At 38.5% G+C, this 27,464-nt stretch overlaps 1 protein-coding gene across 1 annotated transcript in view; it reads left to right on the top strand.

The window, feature by feature from the left end:
* ABCB1 (ATP binding cassette subfamily B member 1) overlaps window positions 1-27,464 on the top strand; it is a 98,897-nt gene that overhangs the window by 44,688 nt on the left and 26,745 nt on the right. The window contains exons 9-19 of the mRNA XM_039219982.1: window positions 4,592-4,763; window positions 6,626-6,739; window positions 6,884-6,994; window positions 7,170-7,295; window positions 7,406-7,609; window positions 7,940-8,110; window positions 17,144-17,305; window positions 18,189-18,365; window positions 18,906-19,052; window positions 21,334-21,441; window positions 26,866-26,943. Of these exons, the coding sequence (XP_039075913.1) occupies window positions 4,592-4,763; window positions 6,626-6,739; window positions 6,884-6,994; window positions 7,170-7,295; window positions 7,406-7,609; window positions 7,940-8,110; window positions 17,144-17,305; window positions 18,189-18,365; window positions 18,906-19,052; window positions 21,334-21,441; window positions 26,866-26,943 (1,570 nt within the window). The remainder of the gene's footprint in view (window positions 1-4,591; window positions 4,764-6,625; window positions 6,740-6,883; window positions 6,995-7,169; window positions 7,296-7,405; window positions 7,610-7,939; window positions 8,111-17,143; window positions 17,306-18,188; window positions 18,366-18,905; window positions 19,053-21,333; window positions 21,442-26,865; window positions 26,944-27,464) is intronic.

Here is a 27,464-nt window from a genome sequence, read left to right as displayed (position 1 = left end):
AACAAGCAAAACCCCAGAGTCCAGATAATTTCAGACAGGTTCTACTAAAACTTCATAAAAGAGACAACCTATCTTATAGAAGTTGTTGCAGAGAATGGAAAAAAATATACATAACAAGTTGTGAGTTCATCTTATGAGGCTAGTATAAGTTTGATGCCAGAACAAGACAGATAGATGAGAAAGGAAAATTCCAAAGCAATTTAACCTAAAACATAGATGCAGACGGTCTAGATAAATTATTAGCTAAACAAATCCATGTGAAAAATAACATCAGATTAAAGAAATTTTGAACTTACTGGTTTTATCTCATGAATGCAAAGATGGTTAACATTAGGAAATCTGTTAATATAATTAACCATATTAACAGATTGAAAAGAAGCAGCAGTTTGTATTAACAGATGGTGAAAAAACATTAGTTACATATGATTCATGACAAAAACTCATAAAAATAGAAGTAAGAATTGATTTTCTTAACTTAGTAAAAAGTATATACCAGAGATATATAGGAAGCATCATACTTAATGGTGCAATGTGAAAAGCATTCCTTAAAATGATGAATGAAACAAGTATATCTGCTAGCATCATTTCTGTTTAGTATTAAACTGGTTCTAGATAATAAACCCAAAGAAATAAATAAGAATAAGAATAATAAAAAGAAAAGAAAAAAAGAAATAACTTATAATGATAGAAAAACAAGAAGTCATTTTTTTCATGGATGGTATGATGGTATGCACAGAAATTCCAGTAGACTTTGCAGACTAACAATATTCACTGAGATCTCTGGGCACCTGATCACAATTGTGAGAAAATTGCTGTGAACCAGCAATGAATGATTAGAAAACATATAAAATGTCATTAATTCTAAGATGCACATTTTTCTCTCACAATTCTGAAACTGAGGTAAATCATACACTCAGTGCCATCTTAACAGTTGCTGTGGTTCTGGATTGAAGTCAGTTCTTTTAGGATTTGTATTTGCTTCTGTCATTCACTGGGGACACTATTAACCTGAGATCACCTTACATTAAATGATTTGTCTAAGAGTTTTTGAAACACACTGGCAGTGTGAATTTATAGTCCAGACCTGCTTGAGTACTGCCTGTGGTTCAGATGCTCAGGGAGTTTTTATTCCCCTCCCTTTACTTGATGCCAAGGTTGAGACATACAAGATCCCTTGCTGTCACTTTCTCTGGGGCATGTGCTTATTATAACTGAGGCTGTAGCCCTTTGAGTCCCAGCTGTATATGGACTATCCTATTTTTTATTTAAATCTGTAATGTTTATTTGTCTTTGAGAGAGAGCATGCAAATGGGGTTTGGGGGGCAGAGAGAGAGGGAGACACAGAATCCAAAGCAGGTTCCAACCTCTGAGCCATCAGCACAGAGCCCCATGCAGGGCTCAAACTCACAAACCATGAAATCATGGTTTCTGAGTCAAAGTCAGAAGCTTTAATTGGCTGAGCCACCCAGGCACCCCTGGAGTGTCCTATTAAACTCCTTAATGCTACATAAAGTAACAGAATAACACTAACTTCCTATAATTAATGACATCCTAAATTTGATGAATATGATAATTTTTAAAGGTATTATTAGAAATAAAAATTATAATTATGTATGGGGTGTAACATTGGTAAGGAGGGAATGGACATCATAGGAATCAAGTCCAATTTTCAGAACTTAGATAAATCTGATCAGTAAAAATTTAAATAAATTGAGGTGGGTTTTTTTTGTTTTTGTTTAAGTGCTTTCATCAATTAGACACAGTAAGAGGTTTTTTTTTTCCTAAATAAGATGGGGATCAAATTTTAGTATAAGAATAAGCAAATGAGCATACACAGCTATTTTCAATGATTCATTTTATGTGTGGCATCATTCATTCAGAAGATGTTAATGGGATGTATCTTTGAAAGGACATTCTCTGCTGGTAAATTGGAAATTAGTTTTGCCTTTAAATCAAGAGTAGATTCAGGACTAAAACATGCTGGCATAAGTTTCTTTCCAGGTTGGCCATTTCTTGCAGGTTCATTCATTCAACAGTTTTAGCCAGTATCTACCACATGCACTGCGTTAGGCTCTAGCTTTTCAACAATGAATTGGAAATGGAAGATCTTGTCTCTCTTATGATCCTTAATCCAAACAGTAAGATGGAGAAGGGAAGGAAGGAAGGTAGAAAAGAAGGTAAAAAAGAAATCATTGATGAAATTAATTAAATTATCAACTTTAAAAATGTACTATGAAAAAATCAAAGAGTGTGCTGTAACGGCAAGGAGGGAAATTTTACTTTAAATATGGCAGTCAGGGAAGGCTATGGTGGTCAGGTCCTCTCTGAGGATGCTTCATCTAGGCTGAGACTTTAGGGATGAGGAAAAGCCTGCCCTGGTGGGATTAGGGATAGAAGAGGCTTCCAAATTTCCCGAGGTGGCAAACTTTGGTGCATTCTAGAAAATATCATAAGGCTGATATGCCTGGAGCTGTGTTGAGTGAGAGGAGATGGAGAAGAGAGGTTTTTGAAGGAGGTGGAGGTCATGGTGAGGAGTTAGGATTTTACTCCAAGGGGCGCAGGGTCTTAACAAAGGAATGAGTATCCAATTAGACGTTAAGATCATTTCTCTGTAATTGGTTTGGTGAATGGGGAAGAGCAGTTAAAATTGGTAACAGGGACCAGCTGTTGTAGCCCAGGTGAAAAGGCTTATGGTGGCCTGAGGTAGACCGCAGGCAGGAGAGGGAAGAGAAATACCTAGATTTTGGATATAATTTGGAAGTAAGATTGCTAAAATTATACTTAGACCTAATATAACCCATCAGTTTTCTTTTTAGTTCTTTCCCTTCCATTCTCTGCTTCTGCATTGGCAAGTAAGTAAGGTCTTAGTCTGACTTTCTCTTCCAATTAACAGGTGCAGGAGAAAGCTGGCTTCCTTGGAAAGGAAATTTAATTAGAATTTAAAAGGAAATTCAATTCAGTAGTATAATAATAGCTTTATTCTCCCTCATTTTAAAAAAATGGTATTTTTCTCTCTTGTGTATGTCCTGCCTATTGGTATTGATTTCTCTTGCTTAACTAAAATTATTTCTTGCTCTTGTTTTAGGAGCTGTGACTTTAATTACCATTCTCATACTAATGCTTTTGATAAGTAGATTTTAATATCTGGTTTTATAGTATGGTATTTTTATTAAAATGCTAATCAAAAAGCCTATGTAAAAGTAGTATTGTTGATTTCTCCTTCCTCCTTACCCTCTTCTTTTTTTCATTTATCTTTTCTGGTATCTAAATTATTTTCTTCCTTGTTGTTGTTTCTTCCTATGAAAATGTTTCCTCTGGCTGCATAGTACAACAACATGTCAGTGAAATGATTTCTGCATTAGTCTCGGTAAGCAAGAACTGATGTAAAGGATATAACAATAAAGGTGTGGGTCATGAGCATTAAAGTTCCCAATTTGCAATCATGTATTATCCATGCCTGGTAATGTCTTTTGCCTCAGGTCAACTCAAAAAGTGGGAAACAGATAGATAGATAAATAGATTAACCATTGAAATGTGTTACTCAAAAATAATTTTTTTGTTCAAAGATTATAACTGGCGAGTTAGGGATACACATTTTTGCAGAGAGAAACTCTAATAATATATTACTGTCTTATCACTATAAAGTTCTGTTTAAGTTTGATCTTTAGTAGGCATAGTAATCATGTAAGTTGCATTTGGCATGCTTTTAATTAGTACAGTAACTAGTTAAAAAATACCATGAAGGCAAGAAAGAAGGCATGATCTTACCTGAGCAGGACTTGACCTCTGCTGTGCATTCCAACAGAGCGAATCCTCCAAAGAGAATATAATATGACATAATATTTATGTAGTTATGCTTTTATAAATCAAAGACCTCAAAGTATGAATTCTACATGGGAGTCTTTCATTTCAATAACTGTGAACTTTTTCTTTCTGCAAGGCAATGTTCTAAGTTCCCAGGGAGATACGATTAGAAAGAATGAAGACAGATTTAAGACTCAATTATAATCTATCCTATTTCTCTAATAATTTTACCTTGATTCTATATTTACAAAGGTTCTTAAGAAAAGAGACATGGAGATTAAGCTAATGGGACCCATAATAAAAAAAAAAAAAGGAAAAGAAGAATTTCCCTTAATGTTTCTTTAAACATTCAGAGATTTAAAGGATTTCCTTGTGGTGGGCACTTTCTAACATTTTATCTACTTTTTATTATTAAGTTTAAAAGACATGCAGATTTTAAAGGAAAACCAGATGTTTCCATAGCTTCTATTTTGTCTTGCCTGTGAAACAATGCAAATTCTGGAAATTTGCTAAACATAATTTCACTTATTTCACTATTGTTAAGGCCAGAGAAGGAGCTTTTGTAACACTTCCCCCAAATCTCTGTAAGCCTCAGTTTGCTCTTTTACAAGATGGGATTAATATAGTACTAAAATCATAGGGTCAATGTGTGGACAAAAGGAGAAAATACGTGTAAAACCTACCAACAGGGCTGGGTACATTCTAAGTACTTAATAACCATCTTGCTATCTAGGCTCATTTCTTATGATTTATGAGTATATGTTATAGTTTTTGTTACTTCTCCCAGATACAACAAAAATTTAGAAGAAGCTAAAAGAATTGGGATAAAGAAAGCTATCACAGCCAACATTTCTATTGGTATCGCTTTCCTGTTGATCTATGCATCATATGCCCTGGCTTTCTGGTACGGAACTTCATTGGTCCTCTCCCAGGAATATACTATTGGACAAGTACTCACTGTAAGTGGTGTTTTGTTAAGAAGTGAATCTCTCATTAAAACTTCAGTGAAGTTGAGTAGTGTTGGCTTGAATGATGTTGGAGAATAGATTTTGAAGAACTATTGAATAATACAAAGAGCCATGTGCTACTAGATTAAAAGTGGAAAGGAAATTAGATGTTTTGAGTAACCAGTGTTGTCTTTTTTCAGATCCCTTGCACAGTTTTTTCTTGCAGCCTAAATAATATTACTCATCTCTGTAGCATGAACTTTCATTTGCTGAGATTATTTCTTTGTGGCAGGCTCAATGCTAAGGATTTCAGTTTTATTTTCTGACTTACTCTTCACAGCAACAAATGACAAAATACACAGTTTAACTATTTTTCAAATTCTTTTGAATGATAGCTAGTCCAACTTGTGAAGTTATGAAAGTATTAATTGTTACTCCTCCTTAAAAAATATTCTTGTTTGGAGGTTCTCTGCCTTACAGACCTTTGTACAAGCATAGGAAGCTTGCCATTTGATGTTATCCTCTTTTATTTAAAAATGATGAAATGGTTCATAAACAAAGTTCAGTCTGTATCTTGATCTAATAAAGCACATATTGTTAGAAGAATGACCCAGTTCCTTTTTCATAGGCAAAGCACAGGTATACTGTTCGTGCAAGACCATATTTTGTTAAATCCCTTAAAACAGTTTCCTTTCTCAGGAACCAGATTTGTAATGTGGATATGATAATTGTCTCATTCAAAAGGTACAAGGCTATGTAGTTAAAAATGGCTTTTATCGAAAAGCTTTTATTAAGATAGTAATGCTGTTGGTGAACCTAGGTTACAATGAGAAATGTGTTCTACTTAATTGTGATGGTGATAGCAGTTTAAAATCCTGTATTCACTGATCCTAGATCTGCCCACAAACTAGAAGTGTGCAGAATATGAGTAAGAACATGGGATTTGAAATCAGTCCAACTTGGTTCAAATTCCAGCTATGCCACTTACTACCTGTGTGGTTTGGGGTGGCCACCTAGACTTTTCAAGTGTATGGTACCTCTTTTGCCAAATGAAAATGGCAGGACTACTTTGCCCTAACTTTCAATGTAGTTGTAAGTTCTAACTGAAAATATAAATATAGAATCACTTAGCAAAATTCTTTCTGTATAAAGTATTGGGTAATATAGTGTCTTTGTGACATAGAAGGAAATCAGTAGTCATATTAGTTGTCTGTAACCCTGAAGAAAAACATTTTCATTTTGGCAAAATGAAAATACAAAACCCGTTTATCAGACCTCAAGGAGAACACACAGTCTATTAGAAGGAGAGAAGACCTGATAAAGAATAATACCCTAGATGTATGCTTTATCATTTACACAATGTTTTCATTTATACTATATCATTTGATACAACTCTAAAGTTGCCATGTAAGGAAAACAGACAGAATCCTGCCTACTTTTGCAAATGAAGAAATTGAAGCCCAAAAACTCTAGGAGAATTGCCTGAAGACAGAGCCAGTAAATGCTTATCTAGAATTTGGACCTTGGTTTTCTAACATTCCTATTTATATTTGTCTTTCCTATATCCTGCCAATGATGTAACCAAACTTCTTAGCCATTAAGTAAGTATATACTAGAATTATTATATTCTGGTCCTGCAGAATTTATATCATTGTTTCACTGAGCAAGTAAGACTAATTATGCATTGTAAATCAAAAAGTATTTAAACTGTTAAAATGTTTTTAACACCCAGTATTCATAAGTTGCCTTGCCTTTTCAAAATTTAATGAGCTGAACAAAATAAAAAATAACATTTAATTAATCTTAGAAGAAAGATGTATGAAAAAAAGTAAGAAACACTAAGTAATTTGATGATTTTCCTTCACATTCCTCAGGTCTTCTTTTCTGTATTAATTGGGGCTTTTAGTGTTGGACAGGCCTCCCCAAGCATTGAAGCATTTGCAAATGCAAGAGGTGCAGCTTATGAAATCTTCAAGATAATTGATAATGTGAGTTTGGGCTAGCCATTTGTCCATCTCTCTAAACTCTTTCTCATTAAGCCAACTTCTTTATTGCTTTATCCAACTCTCCACAGATGTCACTAAAAATAGATATTGTAACCTAGTAACCTTCTGAAATTTTATTCTGTTTAGAAACCAAACATTGACAGCTATTCGAAGAATGGACACAAGCCAGATAATATTAAGGGAAATTTGGAGTTCAAAAATGTTCACTTCAGTTACCCATCTCGAAAAGAAGTTCAGGTACAATGATAAATGATTCATCAGTGATTCCACTGTGTACTGGATGCAGAGTTTCTGATTCTTTTAGTGATTTTTAAGAACTGTGTATTTAAACCTAGGTTTGATTTGAACTGTCAGTCCATAGTCCCAGTATCTGTGTATGGCCCTTAAGTTTATTTCTCATTCATTCTGTTAGATCTTGAAGGGCCTCAACCTGAAGGTTCAGAGCGGGCAGACGGTGGCCCTGGTTGGGAACAGCGGCTGTGGGAAAAGCACGACGGTGCAGCTGTTGCAGAGGCTCTATGACCCCACGGATGGCACGGTGAGGTGATTCTTGCCGAACTAGATGCTGCAACAGTCAGCAGTTACCATTGCACATTTCACGTTACAAATCTGCAGTGTGTGGAAATCACACTTACTTTTTATTTTCAGGTCAGTATTGATGGACAGGACATTAGGACCATAAATGTGAGATATCTTCGGGAAATTACTGGTGTGGTGAGTCAGGAACCTGTGTTGTTTGCCACCACAATAGCTGAGAACATTTGCTTTGGCCGTGAAAATGTCACCATGGAGGAGATTGAGAAAGCTGTCAAGGAAGCCAATGCCTATGACTTTATCATGAAACTCCCTAATGTAAGTCCTCCTCCATCTTTGCCTGCTAGAGATTGAAAGAATAGAATGCTGGCTAATGCATAAGAAGTTAGCAATCTACTAAAACATAGGTGAACCTTCTAAGAAGAAAGATCAAGATTACTCCAGATTTTCAAGCTCTAGCACCTTCAACTAGTAGTAGACATATTTGTTAAAAAAAAATAGTGTTAGTTATTGCTAAGTTCAAAGGAACTGGACTATATTGCCTTTGGGCCTTGGGTTTTTTATGGGATTACTTTCCATCTTAAAATGTGACCCGAGATAGCTTGTTCTTTTGCTAACTGCCCCCCTCCTTTATCTTCTGTGTTGCAGAAATTTGACACCCTGGTTGGAGAGAGAGGGGCCCAGCTGAGTGGTGGGCAGAAACAGAGAATCGCCATCGCTCGGGCCCTGGTCCGCAACCCCAAGATCCTCTTGCTGGACGAGGCCACGTCAGCCTTGGACACCGAAAGTGAAGCAGTGGTTCAGGTGGCCCTGGATAAGGTCTGTGAGCCTCAATTCAAACCGACCTGATTTATGAGCATAATGTTATTTTAATATTATTTTTAAAAAGCGACATTTCTGATGGCTCCTAAAGTGATCCTTTAAGCCATCAAAATGAAATCTCCAGTCCTATTTGGACCTGTTCATTTAATTTCTGTTTATTTCTTTTTTAAGTAGAAATGAATAAACTTTCAATGAAAGGTACTTGGAAATTTTTTAAATTAAACAATGAGAAATATAGATTCAAGTGAAAACTGGTCTTCATTGCAGTCTTGAAAATGTGGTTTTAGAGATAACCCAGTTACGTAGACATTTTGTTTTTGCTGCTGTCAACAAGAGGAAAATATAATATGAAGTTTCACATTTAATTTCCAAGACGTTAGAAACTTACCAGGGCCCTGAAAATTCCTTGACTGTCAACAGAGTTTGACCTTCCTGCAATTTTTGAGTTCTCATGACTTGTTCACCAAATCAGATTTGAGTGTCCTGTGCTAGATACTATGTGCTTGGTCACTGGCACGTATTGGTAACCAGGCTTGTTCTATGAGGACAAGGAATGTGAAGACTTTTTTTTTACATTTTTATTTAAATTCCAGTTAGTTAACATACAGTTATTAGGTTCAGGTATACAATATAGCGATTCAGCACTTCCATACATCACCTGGTGCTCATCAACAAGTGCACTTCTTCATCCCCATCCCCCACCCCCCACCAGCCTCCCTTCCAGCAACCTTCAGTTTGCTCTATATAATGAAGAGTCTGTCTCTTGGTTTGCCTCCCTCTCTCTTTTTGTTTTCTCTTTGCTCGTTTGATATGTCTCTTAAATTCCACACTTGGTATTAGTCTTTCTCTGACTGAATTTATTTCACTTAGCATAAGGCTCTTTAACTTCATCCATGTCATTATAAATGGCAAGATTTCATTCTTTGTATGGCTAAGTTATATTCCATTGTGTGTGTGTGTGTGTGTGTATGTTTGTGTGTGTATATGTGTGTGTGTGTATCTATATACACACTACATCTTCTTTACCTGTTCAGCAGTTGATGGACACTTTTGCTGTTTTCATAATTTGGCTAGTATACCTAAGGCTACTATAATAAACATTAGAGTGCATGTATCCCTTTGAATTAGTATTTGTGTATCCTTTGGGTAAATGCCCAGTAGTGCAATTGCTGGATCATAGAGTAGTTCTATTTTTAATTTTTTGGGGAATCTCCATACTGTTTTCCACAGTGGTTGTACCAGTTTGCATTCTCACCAACAGTGCAAGAGGGCTTCTTTTTCTCAACATCCTCACCATCACCTGTTGTTTCTTGTGTGGTTGATTTTAGCCATTCTGACAGGTGTGAGGTGATGGCTCACTGTGGTTTTGATTTGTATTTCCCTGATGATGAGTGATGTTGTCATGTGTCTGTTGGTCATCTGGATGTCTTCTGTGAAAACATGTCTATTCATGTCTTCTGCCCATTTTTTAATTGGATTACTCATTTTTTAAATTGTTGAGTCTTATAAATTCTTCATATATTTTGGATACTAACCCTTTATCAGATATGCCATTTGCAAATATCTTCTGCTGTTCTGTTGATTGCCTTTTAGTTTTGTTGATTGTTCCCTTCACTGTGTGGAAGCCTTTTATTTTGATATGTCCCACTGGTCATTTTTACTTTTGTTTCCCTTGCCTGAGGAGACATATCTAGAAAGAGATTGCTATGGCCGGTGTCAAAGAGGTAAGTACCTGTTTTTCCTCTAAGAATTTTATGGTTTCAAGTGTTACATTTAGGTCTTTAATCCATTTTGAATTTATTTTTGTGTTTCATGTAAGAAAGTGATTGATTTTAATGTTTTTGCATGTGGCTGTCCAGTTTTCCCCAAACCATTTGTTGAAGAAACTGTGGTTTTCCCATTTGATATTCCTTCCTGCTTTGCTGAAGATTAACTGACCATATAGTTTTAGGTTCATTTCTGGGTCTTCTGTTCTGTTCCATTTGTCTTTGTGTCTGTTTTGTGCCAGGACCATCCTGTTTTGGTCATGACAGCCTTGTAATATAACTTGAAGTCTGGAATTGTACTGCCCCCACCTTTGCTTTTCTTTGTCAAAGTTGCTCTGGCTATTTGGGGTCTTTTGCGGTTCCATATAAATTTTAGGATTATTTGTTCTAGCTCTGTGAAAAAGACTGTTGGTATTTTCATAGGATTGCATTAAATCTATAGACTGTTTTGAGTAATACAGACATTTTAACGATATTTGTTCTTGCAATCCATAAGCATGGAATGTTTTTCTATTTCCTTGTATCATCTTCATTTTCTTTCATCACTGTTTTATAGTTTCTGTGTACAAGTCTTTCACCTCTTTGGTTAGGTTTATTCCTAGGTATCTTACTGGTTTTGTGTAATTGTATATGGGATATTTCCTTAATTTCTTTTTCTACGGCTTCATTATTGGTATGTAGAAATGCAGCAGATATCTACATATTGGTTTTATATCCTGCAACTTTACTAAATTCATGTATCACTTCTAGCAGTTTTTTGGTAAAATCTTTTGGGTTATTAGAGTATCATGTCATCTACAAGTAGTGAAAGTTTTACTTCTTCCTTGCCAATTTGGATGCCTTTTATTTCTTTGTGTTGTCTTATTGCTGTTGCTAGGACTTGTAGTACTATGTTAGATAATAATGATGAGAGTAGACATCCCTGTCTTGTTCCTGACCATAGAGGAAGAGTTCAGTTTTTCCCCATTGAGGGTGATATTATCTGTGGGTTTTTCTCTTTTTTTAAGTTTATTTTGAGAGAGAGAGAGTGAGAGAGAGAGAACAAGCATGCAAGTGGGGAAGGGACAGAGAGAGGGGGAGGGAGAGAGAATCCCAAGCAGGCTCCTCACTCTCAGCACAGAGACCGACATGGGATTTGAACTCACTAACTGTGAGATCATGACCTTGGCTGAAACCAGGAGTCAGATGCTCAACCAGCTGAGCCTCCAGGTGTTCCAACTGTGGATTTTTCATATGTAGCCTTTATTATGTTGAGATACATTCCCTCTAAACCTACTTTGTTCAGGGTTTTTATCATGAATGGATTTTATGCTTTGTCAAATGCTTTTTCTGTGTCTATTAAAATGATCATATAGTTCTTTTATTAATGTGGTGTATCATGTTGATTGATTTGAGAATATTGAACTATCCTCAGGAAATCCCACTTGATCGTGGTGAATGACTTTTTAAATGTATTGTTGGTTTTGGTTTGCTAGTATTTTATGGAGAATTTTTGCATCCAGGATCATCAGGGATATTGGCCTATAGTTATCTTTTTTAGTGGAGTCCTTATCTGGTTTCAGTATTGGGATAATGCTGGCCTCATAGAATGAATTTGGAAGTTTTCATTCCTTTTCTATTTTTTTGGAATAGCTTGAGAAGAATTGGTATTAACTCTTGCTTAAATGTTTGGTAGAAATCACCTCTGAAGCCATCTGGCCCTAACTTTTTTGTTTGTTGGGAATTTTTTGATTACTGATTCAATTTCTTTGCTGGTTACAGCCTGTTCAAGTCTTCTATTTCTTCCTGTTACAGTGTTGGTAGTTTATATATTTCTAGGAATTTATCCATTTCTTCCATGTTGTCCACATTGTTGGCATATAGTTTTTTATAATATTCTCTTATAATTGTGTTTCTGTGATGTTGGTTGTTATTTTTCCTCTCTCATTTGTGATTTTATTTATTTAGGTCCTTATTCTTTTCTTTTTGATAAGTGTGACTAGAAGTTTTGAGTTTTATTAATTTTTTCAAAGAACCAGTTCTTGGTTTTATTGACCTCTTCTATGGTTTCCTATATCATTTATTTCTGATCTAGTCTTTACTGTTCCTTCCTTCTAAGGCTCTAGGTTTCATTTGTTGTTTTTTTTTTTCCTAGTGCCTTTAGGTGTCGGGGTAGGTTATTTATTTGGGATTTTTCTTGCTTCTTAGAGGGAAGTCCAAAACCTTTTTGGACTTTTGTGCTTTCATTTTTGTTTGCTTCCATGTATTTTTAAATTCCTTCCTTGATTTCCTGGTTGACTCATTCATTGTTTAGTAGCATGTTGTTGAGCCTCCATGTATTTGTGGTCTTTTCAGATTTTTTCTTGTGGTTGACTTTATTTCTTAGTGTTGTGATCAGAAAGGGTGCATGATATGATTTCAATCTTTCTGTATATGTTGAGGCTTTTTTGTTGTTGTTGCCTAATATGTGATCTATTCTGGAGAATGTTCCATGTGCACTTGAAAAGAATATGTATTCTGCTGTTTTAAAATGAAATGTTCTGAATATATATGTTAGATCCATCTGGTCCACTGTGTCATTCAAAGCCATTGTTTCCTTGTTTATTTTCAGTTTAGGTGATGTGTCCATTCATGTAAGTGGGTGTTAAAGTCCCTTACTATTGTGTTATTTCAATTATTTCCTTTATGTTTGTTATTGTTTTATATATTTGAGTGCTTTCATGTTGAGTGCATAAGTATTTGTAGTTGTTATATCTTCTTGTCTGATTGTCCCCTTTGTGATTATATAATACCTTTCTTTGCCTCTGTTTACAGTCTGTTTTAAAGTCTAGTTTACCCAATATAAGTGTTGCTACTCTGGCCTTGTGATGAATGTTTCTCCACCCCTCACTTTCAATCTGCAGGTGTCTTTGTGTCTAAAATGAGTCTCATGTGGGCTGCATATAGATGGATCTTATTTTTTTATTCATTTCTGACACCCTATGTCTTTTAATGAGAGCATTTAATCCATTTACATTCAAAGTAATTGTTGATAGATATGTAATTAATGCCATTTTATTACTTGTTTTGTCATTGTTTCTAGAGATTTTCTCTGATACTTTTTTTTCTTTGTCACTTTTGGTTTCTCAGTTGTACCTCAGAGTCCCCTTTAATATTTCTTCTAGGGCTGGTTTAGTGGTCACAAACACCTTTAGTTTTTGTTTGCCTGGGAAACTCTTATCTCTCCTTTTATTCTGAATGGTAGCCTTGCAGAATAAAGTATTCTTGGCTGCATATTTTTCCCATTCAGCACTTTCAATATGTCATGGCACTCCTTTTTGATTTGTCAAGTTTCTATTGAGAGATCTCCAGCTAGTCCTATGGGTTTTTCCTTGTAAGTTAACACTTCTTTTTTTCTTCCTGCTTTTAAGACTTTTTTATCACTATATTTTACAAAATTAATTACAATGTGTCTTTGTGTTAGCCTGCTTTTGTTGATTTTAATAAGAATTCTCTTTGTCTTCTGGATCAGGATGTCTGTTTTTTTCCACAGATGAGGGAAGTTTTCTGCCATTATTTCCTGAAATAATTTTTCTGCCCCCTTTTCTTTCTCTTCTTCTCCTGGGACTCCTATAATAGGAATGTTGTTATGTTTGATGGAGTCACTGAGTTCCCAAAGTCTATTCTTATATTTTGCAATTCTTTCTCTCTTTTGTTCAGCTTTATTATTTTTCATTATTTTGTTTTCTAGGTCACTAATTTATTCCTTTGATTCTTCCAGCCTGCTGTTCATTGCATCAAACATGTTTCCAATCTCATTTATTGCATTTTTCATCTCTAATTCTTTTTTAACTCTTTTATTTCTGTGATAAGGATCTTCCTGATGTCTTCTATTCTTTTCTCAAGCCCAGGGAGGATCCTTATTATTGTTGCTTTACATTCTCCATCATGCATGTTACTTATATCTGTTTTGCTTAGTTCTCTGGCCATGGCTTTTTCTTATTATTTCCTTTGGGATACATTCCCCTGTCTTAGCATTTTCTAAGTATCTGCCTTCTTCTCTGTGTTAAAAGGCCATTTATGTCCCCTGCTCCTGAAAATAATGACCTTATAAAAAAGTAGTCATATACTACCCAGGGCCTGCCACTTCAGGAAGTGTCTCTGGTGTGTGCTGTACTGTTGTGTTTTGGCTGCTGTATCCTTCAGGCCAGGCATCTGCAGAGTCTCTTCTTGTCTGCTGTGGGCAGTGTTTGATCCTTGGCCTGAATGTAGTAAGTCCTAACGAGGTGTGCTCTGGTCTGTGTGAAATGAGACTTGACACCAACTCCCCAGAACTGAGGCCCTGCAGAACTCTCTGATTGGGAAATGTGGAGTGGGCAGGGGTTTGTGTTGGTCTTCTTGGGGAGGGGCCCACCACTCTGGGACTGAGGAAAGCCTCACTTAGAATGGCAGTCTTGCCAAACCACAGGGGTATGGAGCTTGGTATAGCAAGTCAGGCAGCCTCTGTTGGTGCTGTGGTGCTGTGCTGCTTCCTGTGGGTGACTCTGTGTTTATGCTGAGGTGGGGGAGAGAAATGGCGCTAGCCATCTCCCCTGTCCCCAGGAAGCATCGCCATGAAGGCTGCCTCTCAGCGATGCTACTCAGAGAGCTAATAACATCCCCCAATGTGCCCCAAGCATATTTCAGATAGCTGTTGACACGCTATCTGCCCCCAGATTGTTTGCCTGCCTTCTCTCCAGGAGCAGCACAGTACACTCCTGGCTCTGTCCCAGGCAAGCCCACTTGTCCAAGCTTTAAGCCCTGCTGGTTTCAAGAAGTCACAAAATTCTCTCCCTCATGTTTTCTAAGTCAATGGCTTTGGGGAAATAGTCTCCTTATGCATTCCCTTGTGTGCTCCTCTTCTCTCTCTCTCTCTCACCCTTCTCTATGATCATGGCTCCCTCTTCTATGTAGCACCCCATAAGCCACATCTCCGCACTTCCTACCTTCTTTGATGTGGCCTCTTCTCTCCCTTTGGTTTTAGAATTTGTTCTGTCAGTTTTCAGGTCAATTTCTGGCGGTACTTAGGATGACTTGGTAGTTATCTACTTGTGTTTGTGGGAGATGAGCCTAAGGTCCTCCTATTCTGTTGCCATTTTTCTCTCTGGAATGTGAAGACCTTTTAACCCAGAAGTGCCTTGAGTAGTAGTAATGTCACAGTAGAGTTTGAAGATGAACCCATATTTGTTCCAGCTCTCCCCTTCTCCAATAACAAAATAACACCGGATGTTCCTTTAAACATCCTGTCAGTTTGTTGAATAGATTATTGAAGGATGGAAATGCAGATTACTAAAAATTTTGTGAACCAGAATAGAGGCAGATGGGATTATGGCTGCCATTTCCCCCTTCACTTTCCTTATCTATAATTTTACATCTGTATTTTCTTATTATTCCACAATGGAAGTATATTTTAAATTATAAATAAAAGTTATTTTCAAAGGTCACACCAAAAATATTTTTCATTTAGGGCGCCTTGGTGGCTCAGTCAGTTAAGCATCCATCTTTGGCTCAGGTCATGATCTTATGGTTCGTGGGTCAGAGCCCCATGTGGGGTTCTGTGCTGACAGCTCAGAGCCTGGAGCCCGCTTCAGATTCTGTGTCTCCCTCTCTTTCCCTACCCCTTGCCCACTTGTGTTCTGTCTCTCTCTTTTAAAAATAAAGAAATGTTTTAAAAAATTAATATATTTTCCTTTAAAATGTATATTTTAGAATTCCACATGCCCCTTGTTTTCTTAAGAACATCCCCAAAATGGATCCATTATCTTCTCTTCCTTCTGGTTGCTACCACCTAATATTTCTAGGTATATTGGTTTTTTTCTTGTCAGAGTTTCCTACTTCCCTCTTTTATATTGATCTTAATATTTCTTGTTGTTAGTTTGGGAATTTTATTGCAAGTTCCTGGAGAGAAATAACAGAGTAACAAAAGTCATAAGCCTTGGGGAAAGGGAAAGTGGTAAAAGAAATCTCAGACAAGTTCTGGTTCTGTATTAAAGTCTTTTAAGCCCTGTTCAATATTAAAACAAAGATGACACTGAGCATTTAAAAATATTTGAATAGCTGTTCAGGAGTGCCTGGGTGGCTCAGTCAGTTAAGCATCCGACTTTGGGTCAGGTCCTGATCTCACAGTCTGTGGGTTTGAGCCCCAGATTGGGCTCTGTGCTAATAGCACAGAGCCTGCTTCAGATCCTCTGTCTCCCTCTCTCTCTGTCCCTCCCCTGCTTAAGTGCTCACTCTCTATCTCTCTTTCAAAAAGAAATAACATTAAAAATAAAATAAAGAATGGGGAACTCTTTAAAAAAAAAAACATTTGCATAACTCTTCAGTTTTTCCATAATGCTTCTATCTAGGAGAAAGTACCATTTATTAAGCACTTATAGTGTATATATCATAAAGCTTTTGTGCATGATATTATTTGGTCATCACAACTATTTTAATAAATGAGAAGTAATATTATCTCCACTTTATATGTGAAAAATTGAGCCTCACAGAAGTTAAAAGATTTGGATAAAATCCTAGAATTTGTAATTGGAAGAACTAAGATTTGTTCAGATCAGTGTGACACTGAAGCCTGGACTTTGCTGCCTCATATTCATTGTCCATCTTAATCATCCGGAAATCCTGTGAGATGGAACACCATGGTTCCCTAGACTGACGCCATGTAGTCTGAACCAGTATCGCACATTGGCCTGTGTCTGCTCTGATAGGCCAGTGCCTGGACTGTAGCATTTTTTACTTTGTATAAACCTCTTATTATTATTTATAACTGAGGGTGGTAGAGGTTAAATAAAATATTTAGAAGCGTACATAACATTACCATGTGCTTATCATATTTGTTTTAATATGTATTATAATAAAACATCTTTTTTTTTAATATTTCTATTTATTTCTAGGAGAGAGAGAGAGAGAGAGAGAGACAGCGTGAGCAGGGGAGGGTCAGAGAGAGAGGGAGTCACAGACTGAAACAGGCTCCAGGCTCTGAGCTGGCAGTCAGCACAGAGCCCGACGCGGGGCTCGAACCCACGAACCGCGAGATCGTGACCTAAGCGAAAGTTGGACGTTTAACCAACTAAGCCACCCAGGCGCCCCATAAAAACATCTTTTTAAACCATTTTCAATCGACTCTACGTTTATCGAAGCAAGAGACTACCTTATATAGTTTAGATGGATTTACAGTGTCCAAGGCATTGGTGTTCAGTAAAATCTAAATTAAATGGATTTTTGCATAGAATTGATCATGTATTCAAAAACCGAATTTTTCTCTCTTTAGGCTAGAAAAGGCCGGACCACCATCGTGGTAGCTCATCGTTTGTCTACAATTCGTAATGCTGATGTCATTGCCGGTTTTGATGATGGAGTCATTGTGGAGAAAGGAAATCACGATGAACTCATGAAAGAGAAAGGCATTTACTTCAAACTTGTCATGATGCAGGTATAGTCCACCTCTAGAATTTTCATGAAATATCTCCGGTATAAGCTGATTTTGTGTGTTTAGTACTATAAATAAATGTTACTTGACTTGATTTTCTTCATCAGTGAGAAAACAATTGGGGAATTCAGACCAGATATTTTTCCCATTTAAAAGGAAGGAAAATAAAGAAAGGTAACTAGAGAAAATACAAAAATTAAAGACATTGAAAGGTAATCTATCCACCATAGTAGGCATTAGCTACATGTAGATATTGACACATCAGCAGTAGTTATTCTGAACTGAAGTGTTATAGTAGAAAATGCATACCAGATTCCAAGAATGTGGTACCAAAGAAGAATGCAGAATATCACAGTATGTTTTTACATTGATTACATGTTGAAATGCCAGTAGCTTGGATATATTAGATTAAACCAGCTGAACTGTCAGCACAGAGCCTGACATGGGGCTCAAACCCATGAACCATGATATCATGGCCTGAGCCAAAGTCGGACATTTAACCGACTGAGCCACCCAGGTTCAGAAAATTTTAAATGACAAATATAGGTCATAGAATGGCTTGGATCATATTTCCACTGATAGCACTAGTCCACAGCAAATATGATTGAGCCCCAAACACCCACGGAAAGGAGATGACAACAAAAGATACATGGAAAGGATGTCATGTTATTTTAGCATAATTAAAGAGGCAGTCCTTCTTCAGTGGTTTTGATTTTCAAATATATCACATATTCACACATTCACAGAAACCCTCAGCAACTTAACTTTATCCTTTCCTTTAATGACGTAAATTACCACTTTCTTTGATAGCTGATGTTTGACAATTAATTTTCATTGTTCTTTTTCCCAGCCTAACCCACTTGTGCATGTTTCTTGTTTATTTTAGACAAGAGGAAATGAAATTGAATTAGAAAATGCAATTGGTGAATCCATAAGTGAAATTGATGCCTTGGAAATGTCTCCAAAAGATTCAGGATCCAGTTTAATTAGAAGAAAATCAACTCGCAAGAGTATACATGCATCACAAAGCCAAGATAGAAAGCTTGGTACAAAAGAGGACTTGGTATGGAAGAGGATGTAGAGTTATGTCTTCAACCCTCTTTTTGTGGCTTTTGTAGTTTGGTGGGATAGCACTGGGATGATAGTGGTCAGAACAAGAAAGGGTTATCCAGAATACCCCTGTCCTGTCTCCCAAAACCTTCCACAGAACAGATGTCAACATTTTAGAATCAGGTTAGAATGTTTGAGAATTTATAGGACAAAATTTTAGAATTAGAATTTACAGTGTTAAAGAGATTCTAAGGGGTCTTCAAATATGGATATCTCTGTTCTTCTATCCCTCCTTATAAATCCTCTTGTCATGTTCCAAGTGTGAAGTTCTAAATGCCAGGTTGAATGTTTGTGGAAACAGTGTTTATTTCTTAAAATATAAAGGGGTAATATAACAACCTTTTAAAAAGTTGAATAGCCATCAACTCATAAGAAAACAGGAATAAGAAATCTTTATTTAAAGATTTGTACATATTGAAGAACTGTGCATCAATAAATTGATTAAGGATCAGTTCTTTTTGTAACTAGCCTGTTGTCATATTTTATTTTCCAGGATGAACAGGTACCTCCAGTGTCCTTCTGGAGGATTCTGAAGCTGAATAGAACTGAATGGCCTTATTTTGTGGTTGGCATACTTTGTGCTATTATAAATGGAGGCCTGCAACCAGCATTTTCAGTAATATTTTCAAGGATTATAGGGGTAAGTGTTTATGTCCATTTTTTTGGATTGACTTGTGAGTCCTTTTTTGGATTGACTAAAGAATGAGTTGTTTATGTTCGTAAGTGTACACACAAGCCACAGACAAATATGGACCTTCATATGAAACTCTGCAACTTGAAGATCTCAGAATGCAAGTCTGATTTGTGATAGGAGGGCTAATTTTTCAAGCCTTCCTTCGTCCTTGCAGTTGGTTGATTTCTCAGAGCCCAGATTCCTCAAATAGTCACGAAACAGACTAGATGACTCTCTCTTGCCCGCTGTCACTGGGCTCAGAGTAAATGTTATGAAAAGTCCTGTCACCAGCGTGCTTGTCAGACAGGCTTGAGACAGAGCCATTCTGGGACAGACACGCTTGTCAGGACGTGAGCAGGCCTGGCATGCCGCCTCTGTGGGATGTCCATCCCACTTGTTGAGACAAAAACAAAAAGCAAACGCTTCTGAAAGGTTGACATATGTTGATTGTACCTGCTTTTAATGATGGCATTTTATACAGTAAAGTTACAACCCAGGCAGGAATGCTCTCTGTTTCATGGCAGATGTTCATGTATCAAACTGAGGACACCCTTGCCACCATAGCTGCCGAAAACATGGCAGAGAAGGAGGTTGATCCCTCCATGAAGGATGCCAAGCACTAACTTGTGATTATACCAGAAACTACACAAATATTCAGCTCTCTCCTCATGCCTGGCTAACTTATTTCTGGTTGATATTCATATGTTTAATGTATTCATTCAAGAAATATTTTTTTTCAATGACTACTCTGTGCCATATACTATTCTAGGTGGTGAAGAATAACAAGAAGGAGTTAAAGTGTCTGGTTGCATAGAGCATATGTTCTAGGACAGGGGTTAGCAGACTTTTTCTTTAAAGGGTAAGATAGTAAACAGTTTAGATTTTGAGGGCCAGATGGTCTCTGTTGCAAATACTTAGCTCTACTGTTGCCGTGCGAAAGCACCCATATACAACACAGAAACAAATGCACATGGCAACATTCCATTAAAGCTCTATATAGACATTTGGCTGGTGGTCCACAGAGAGCTGATCCCTGTTCTCACATTTATTCTACAGTCAGGGAGGTAGATAGTTTGCATCATCAGAAAAAAAAAAATGGAAATGGGGTAGTTAGGAAGGGTTTGGCTGTGTGTAACAAAAACTCAGCCTAAGGATTTTGTATTTTCTCATTCCTCATGTAGCAGTAAGTCCAGAAGCAAATGATCCAGGGCTTAGCACAGTGGTTAGGCAGCCTCATTGAAGGTTTGTAACACAGAGTTTAAGGCTCTGGGCTCTGGGTTAGATTAGCTAGGTCTATCTCTTAGGTCATCACATGCAGGCTGTGTTAACTCAAACAGGTTAATTAGCCTCTCTGAGCTTCAGTTACCCCCTGTAACATGGTGATGATGATGATAGTAAACCTTAGGAGGCGATTGTGAAGAAAAAGGAATAATATACATGAACTTGTGTAGAAGAATATCTGTCACAGAATAAGAGCTCACTGATTGTTAACTTTTTTTTTTTTTTTTTGGTTACAATAACTAATCAAGAAAAATTAACTTAATCTCCTCTAAAAGGCTTTTTTTCCTTTACAGAGTATAAAGTTGAGTGGGTTGGATTAGGAGTGTAGCACTATTACAAGACAGTTTGGGCCCACTGGGAAGGGAGTTGTTTTCTTTCCCTGTGAAGTGGTTATTCTCTGTGTTCTCTAAGCCCAAGACAGCCTATGAACCTTCTTACCATCTCTGGGAAGATCTCCATGTGTGGTATTGGGTCAGCTGTTTGTCCAGCCCGCCATCCTCCAGCAAAGGCTGACTCAGGAGGCTCCTTTCTTGCTGAAGGCCTGGGCTGAATGAATGAGTTCCTCTCTCTAGTTTACCAAAACAGTATCAGCAAGTTTGTTTCCAGTTTGAAATGTTCAAATTGTAAAACAAATTGCCATTCAAGGTGGTTTCTCATCAAAAGAAGAAGATGGTATTTATTCTCATTTCTACTTTTCATAGTATGTGTGGCTCCTGGGGCACTCATTACTCCAAGAGGGGTGCACAGAAAAAGTAATGGATCCATTTAGGAATGGCACACCCATTCTCAGCACCTAAGGAAGACAGAGTACACACACCTTTAGGTTTGGCATTAGGGAAACAAGCCCTGACTTCTGTTATACTAAGGCTGTCTTGACCCCCAGATACTGTGCTTGATGGGAAATGAGTCAGACCCAGAATGACTTCCTTAGTCCTTGAACTGAAACTTTTAAATATTTTCTTAACAGGTGTTTACCAGAGATGAGGATCCTGAAACAAAACGACAGAATAGTAACATATTTTCATTATTGTTTCTAGTACTTGGAATTATTTCTTTCATTACATTTTTCCTTCAGGTAAATATCTCCATTTTCATTTGACTCATTTTGGGGAATGCATTATTCAACTGGGGAGATTTATAAATACTGTGTAATTTGTTCTTATTAATTGGACTATTGGCAACCAAATTTCTTTGACATATTCATTTATTATTTTTTCCTAAGTTCTTTTTCTTTTTATCTTGACAGAGAGAGAGGGAGAGAGGGACCACAAGAAAGAGTGCCCAAGCAGGGTAGGGACAGAGAGAGAGAGAGAGAGAGAGAGAGAGAGAGAATCCCAAGCAGGCTCTGCACTAACAGTGCCTTGATGAGCCATGAGATCATGACCTGAGCTGAAGTCACACATTTAATGGACTAAGCCACCCAAGTGCCCCTTCTTTGACATATTTAAAACAGATGTTTTGCTTCCACTTTGCTTGCTTACCTTTTCCTCTCCAACCTGACCTCTCCTAACTGAAATATTAATGAAATCAGAGGGAAGTGGGTATTTGATCTAATATGATGATTGGAAATGAAAGCTAGGGACTCAAAAATGGAATTCAGGGGAGCCCTGGGCAAAAGTTTGGATAGAAGTACTGCGAGTCTCTTTAAATACTCAAAATGCTTTGGTATGTCCTGAAAACAACAAAAACAAAAAACACTTTAACCAAGTCACACTGGTTTAAAAAAATGTTTGAAGAGTTTATCATTCAACTTTTGCTAAAGGAGAAAGAACCTTGTTAATGATGGAAGAATGCCAGTCTTGAAACAGAAAGTGTATGACACAGTTGTGAAGAGTCAGGTTTTACAGCTTGCAAATCATTTGGCTGGAACAAAATTGTAAAGAAGTTATGTGCTCTGAAAGTTTAGTATGATAATGTGATGTTAGACTTGGTTTGAGTATGAGTTGTTCCAATTCCTAATTTTATGTTTTGGGGCCATAAAATAATTTAAACCAAGCCTCAGTTTCCTTGTCTATAAAATAGGAGTATTAGTACCTGCCTCTTGATGGTGAAAGAAATAATGTGACCTGGGTCATGTTCGTCTCTGTGATGGGGGAGGAATGTGCTGGCCAGCAGCCATGCGTCCTTTGGGACCAGAACCCCACACACCTTTAGAGCCAGACTGTGAAGCTGTGCTCTGTGTGGCCCACAGGGAGATGAGTCCCCACCTTTGAGGGATCCACAGCCAATTCCAAGGTTGTTTAATTCTGAGAAGGTCATTTATAAGGACCATTCTCTCCCTAGCCCCAGCTGAAGCAAGGACATGAGCCTCCTTTTTGACCAACTCCTGAGGAAAGGTGAAGATAGCTCCTGGAAACATTTGCCTTTGTGCAAATGTAAATCTACTCAAAGGATCAGAGGCTTCAAAACCTTTTTTCCTGACACAAAGCCTATGAAAGAAGAACAAATGTCACAGGCCCCCGTTTTTGCAAGAAGCTTTGAGGAAGGCCTGGGCTTTAAATATGCAATGTACCATAATCCTGTTGAAGAAAGGATATTTGCATCTTTCAAGGAAGTACTTACTTGCAAGGCACACATGGATTCCTTCATGGAGGGTGCCATTGCCACCGTGATTAATGCTGTTGGTATGTCTGCAGTTAAAGCTGAGAGAATTATCATGGCTGCCAATCTCAACATCAATTTTATTTTTTTTTTAATTTTTGTTTATTTTGAGAGAGAGAGTGAGTGGTGGAGGGGCAGAGAGAGTCCCAAATGCAAGAATCCCAATGCTGGGCTTGATCTCACAAACCAGGAGATCATGACCTCAGCTGAAACCTAGAGTCCCAACACTTAGCCAACTGAGCCAGCCGGGTGCCTCTCAACATCAGTTTTAAAAGGCCTATCCCCCTTTGCTCTGCTGTGATAAATAGCCAACTTGATAAAGTACAAGGAAGGAAATTGTTTCCTGTAATGTTCAAAGTGTAGATGAGAAAATCCTGTACTCAGGGCCAACAAGCTCATCTATAAAGCTGGATCCTAAAAAAAGTTTGACATAAAAGAACTTCTCATGCACTCTGCGTCAGTCTGTTAGGGCTCTCCTTCTGCCAGAAGAAGCTGTTATCACCAGTCCTGCTCTCGTCCGTCAAACCCCACAGGTGGAAGCCTACTAACACGACCTTCCAGAACCTATCTTTGGAATACAACTCCAGGAGCTCTTTTCCACCTTCTAAACGTTTTAACACAGAAGCATTCTCTGTGAGAATATCAGCAGTTGTGTGTGTCTCCTTCGGATGGGTGTCTGGTTCTCCTAAATTTGAATGGGCTCCTTAAGGTTACACAAGCATGATGTCTGCCCCATTGTAGACTAGAGAAAAAAATTCATACTGAAACTTTTTAAAATCTTTTTAAAAAATCACTTTTTTAAAGTTTATTTATTTAAAAAACATTATTTTAATGTTTTATTTATTTTTGAGAGAGAGAAAGACAGAGTGTGAGTGTGAGAGGGGCAGAGACAGAGGGAGACACAGAATCTGAAGCAGGCTCTAGGCTCTGAGCTGTCAGCACAAAGTCCAACACGGAGCTCAAATTCATGAACTTCAAGATTATGACCTAAGCAAAAGTCGGATGCTTAACTGACTGAGCCACCCAGGTGCCCCTATTTATTTACTTTTGAGAGAGAAAGAGAGGGATGGAGGGGCAGAGAGTGGGACGAGAGAGAGAATCCCAAGTAGAATCTGCACGGTCAGCATAGAACCTGCTGCAGGGCTCGAATTTACAAACTGAGATCATGACCTGAGTCGAAATCAGGAGTCAGATGCTTAACTGACTGAGCCACCCAGGTGTGCCCATACTGAAACTTTTACCACAAACTTGGAAATGCCAGAAACCCAAAGGAGGGAATAAATGCTGTGTGTGTGTGTGTGTGTGTGTGTGTGTGTGTGTGTTATAAATTACAAAGCTACCTTTATTATATCCAAACAAATCTTTTTGGCTACAGGAGGAAACACAACTAGTTCCTACAGGAATGGATACCTCAAATCTGGATTCTAAGGATTAAACCACTGTACCATTAAAAGAGAGAAAGGGAGAAGGAAGAAATAATGTGATCAAATTCTGATGGCCTGTGTGAGGCAGTAGCAAACACTCAATCACTTATTGAATGAATAGATGATTAGCCACATGTAATTTTTTAAAGTTTATTTGTTTATTTATTTTGAGAGAGAGCAAGGGAGGAATAGAGAGAGAGGAGAGAGAGAGAATCCCAAGTAGGCCTGCACTGTCAGCATGGAGTCTGACTCAGGGCTCGGTCCCATGAACCATGAGATTATGATCTGAGCCAAAATAAGAGTCAGCCACCCCAAGCCACATGTAATTTTTTCAGATAAAATTCTGAGTAAGTCTCTTTATTTAATGTGTTGTAAGCATGTATTAATGTTTTATATGGACTGGACATTGTTTTTCTTGGCATTATAATAGGTACAAAAGAAAAAAAAACTGAATGAACTTTCAGTACCAAGCCACAAAATCTCATTGGGTAATTTGACTTAAGTAAAATAGAGGTGATACTTTAACTACATGCAAGATTGCCATAGCAGCTGTTAGCCATAGAATGGAAAGATTGCCAAGTGTGAAGTTGGTTAAGGAGTTTTGACGGTGGTAGGCTTTGAAGTGGCCCCTTATACTTGGGAGATTTGAACCAGCAAAGCAAAGGCAGTAAAAGCAGTATCTTTGTAACATGATGATGCTCGAGGAGACTGGAGTCTGACTTGCCTGGCGAAACTAAGTGAGAACAAAGGCTCTAAATTATAGGACCTCAGGGGTGTAGAGATGGCACTGTGCCCAATGATATTAAAATGCCCAGTCCCTCATTTACAAATAAATGGCAGGAGTTCTGTGGGTGATTAAGTCTCAGGCTCTGGGTTCCCATTCTGGTTGGGATTCTCAGAGACCCAGATTTAGGTTCCAGCTCTGCTACCTTAAGTTGTGTCCTCTGGCAACTTAACAGCCTCTCTAAAGCTTAGTTTTGTTTGTCAAGTGATTATACGGTTGTCATAAGGATGACATTCTCCCATCATTAAAAGAGTTGTCATATGTACACAGACATCCATATATGTATGTGTGTTTACGTACTTCATAATAAAGTACAGTGTCAGCGTAAGCACTCAACAATGGCTAGCTCCCTACAAAATTAACAGTAATTAATATTCCTGCAGTGAGGGAGACGTTTCTCATTTCTCTAGTCACAGACACCTTAATCTGGCCATTTCTAAGTAAATGTAACTGCTTTAGTAATTTCAGGCTTCGGTTCAATTAATCCAGGGTTCCTCCCTTTCCTCCTCCTTTCAGACCAGTGTCTGTGTTAGCAGAGATGTAGTGGAGAGTGATGGTCTGCGGACGTCAGGTGCCTGCCTGCTTCATGCTGGCAGCTGGCCGGACCCACAGCCTTCAGTTATGTGGTCCAACCTGGCTGTGCCCCTTTATCAGAACCACTTGGAAGAATTGGCTCTTTCTTCCCTTGTGCTCTTTTCCTGTGTTTCTTCCCTCTCTGAGTAACATTACTGAGGGGCCCAGAGGAGATATGGGGGCCCTCCTCCACATCTCTGGTTCTGCAGGGACTTGGGCTCTTATTCTGGCCTCTCCTCTTCTGATGCACCTCGGCCATGTCCACTCTGCTTTCCCCATGCGATTCTGTGTCAGGCCTTCCCACACACTGCTGCTTCCTGGAGTGCGAGAACGAAAGGGGACATTGCTTTCTCCTAATCCTATATCCCCACACCCACTGGGACGAGGGTTCTGATGTCTTCCCTCCCCAGATGTGGCCCCACACAGCAGCACTCTCACATCGGCCTCTTTGTTTGCCGGAGTAACTCTTCCCCCTTCCCAGACACAGAAGGTTATATCCTTGGGGAAGAGGAGGACCAGTGCAGAAAACCCTCTCTCGGTCAGTCTTCTTTCCCAGTCTGTTTCACTTCTACACTTTTTTTATTTTTTAAACTTGGAAACTAGGAATCTGATATCTTTGTTCTCTGCCTCCTTTATGGCTGGGATGACCAAATATTTCTCTTTTCCCACGTTACACCTCAAGTCCTGGTATAATTGTTAACAGCACCCCTTTTCATTCTCCAAATGTCCTGGTTTGGATGATACGTAATACAGCCACCCTGCCTAGAGCGCCCCTGCCTTCGGAACAACTTCAGCTTCCTGAGTGACAGACCCTGGTTCAATGGGAGAAATAAGCAGGGAGAGGAATAGGAACAAAGAAGCACGCTTACTAATCAATCCTTGATCCGCCCACCAGTAGCTGGGAAGTAGCAGTGATGATTTCACAACGGGGCCCTCTTGGCTATGAAGCTGCTAGGTGCCTTAGAATAGAGTCACCGAAACACAGTCAACCCCGAATCAGGTTTTCTGGCTTTGTCCAGCGTCCCCGTTAGCCATGACATCGACTCTCCCTCCTTTTGCATAATCTGCGGCTGGGTCTCTGACAAGTCTCCTTCCTTGTGCTGTGTTCTCCTCACAGGGCTTCATGTTTGGCAAGGCTGGGGAGATCCTCACCAAGCGGCTCCGATACATGGTCTTCAGATCCATGCTGAGACAGGTATGTCTGCTGAGGATTGTACTGGGCTGTACAGAGCTCCTGCTTGGGCCCGCGGTCTCATACAGCGGGAGTGCGGTCGGGTCACTTAGAGTGAGCTCCTGCCTTGGTCTTCCCTTGGTCTCTCCTCAGAGATGTGGCTGGACTGCTACCCCAGGTCTGGCTCAGAGGCCCTGCTGTCCCATCTGCTGTGGGTGGGACAAGGAATGGGATCGTCACAGATGGTCCCCAGAGCTGGCTCACCTCCAGCCTTTGTGTTGGCAGCTGGTGGCAGCAATACCTCTCATCCCTTTCCTCTCTCTCTTTCCTTCTTTCCCCTCAGAAACCCAAGACATTTGTATTTCTTCCCACCAAGAGATGCCACCTGTGCCCTTTCTTTCCACAAATCAAAATGTATCTTGACTGCCCAGTTTTTCTTTGCTGAGGTTAGACTGGTACAGTAATTCAAGCCATAGTGTTCCTTGCAAGCTGATACTGGCTTACTAGAATGCCTCTTACATTTTCCACCTTCAAAACCCTAACAA

The sequence above is a fragment of the Hyaena hyaena genome, unplaced genomic scaffold, assembly GCF_003009895.1.
Source record: "Hyaena hyaena isolate Hyena2069 unplaced genomic scaffold, ASM300989v1 scaffold_858, whole genome shotgun sequence".
NCBI lineage: Eukaryota > Metazoa > Chordata > Mammalia > Carnivora > Hyaenidae > Hyaena > Hyaena hyaena.
The sequence above is the reverse complement of the archived record's forward strand: the minus strand, read 5'-3'. Positions and strand labels throughout refer to the sequence as shown.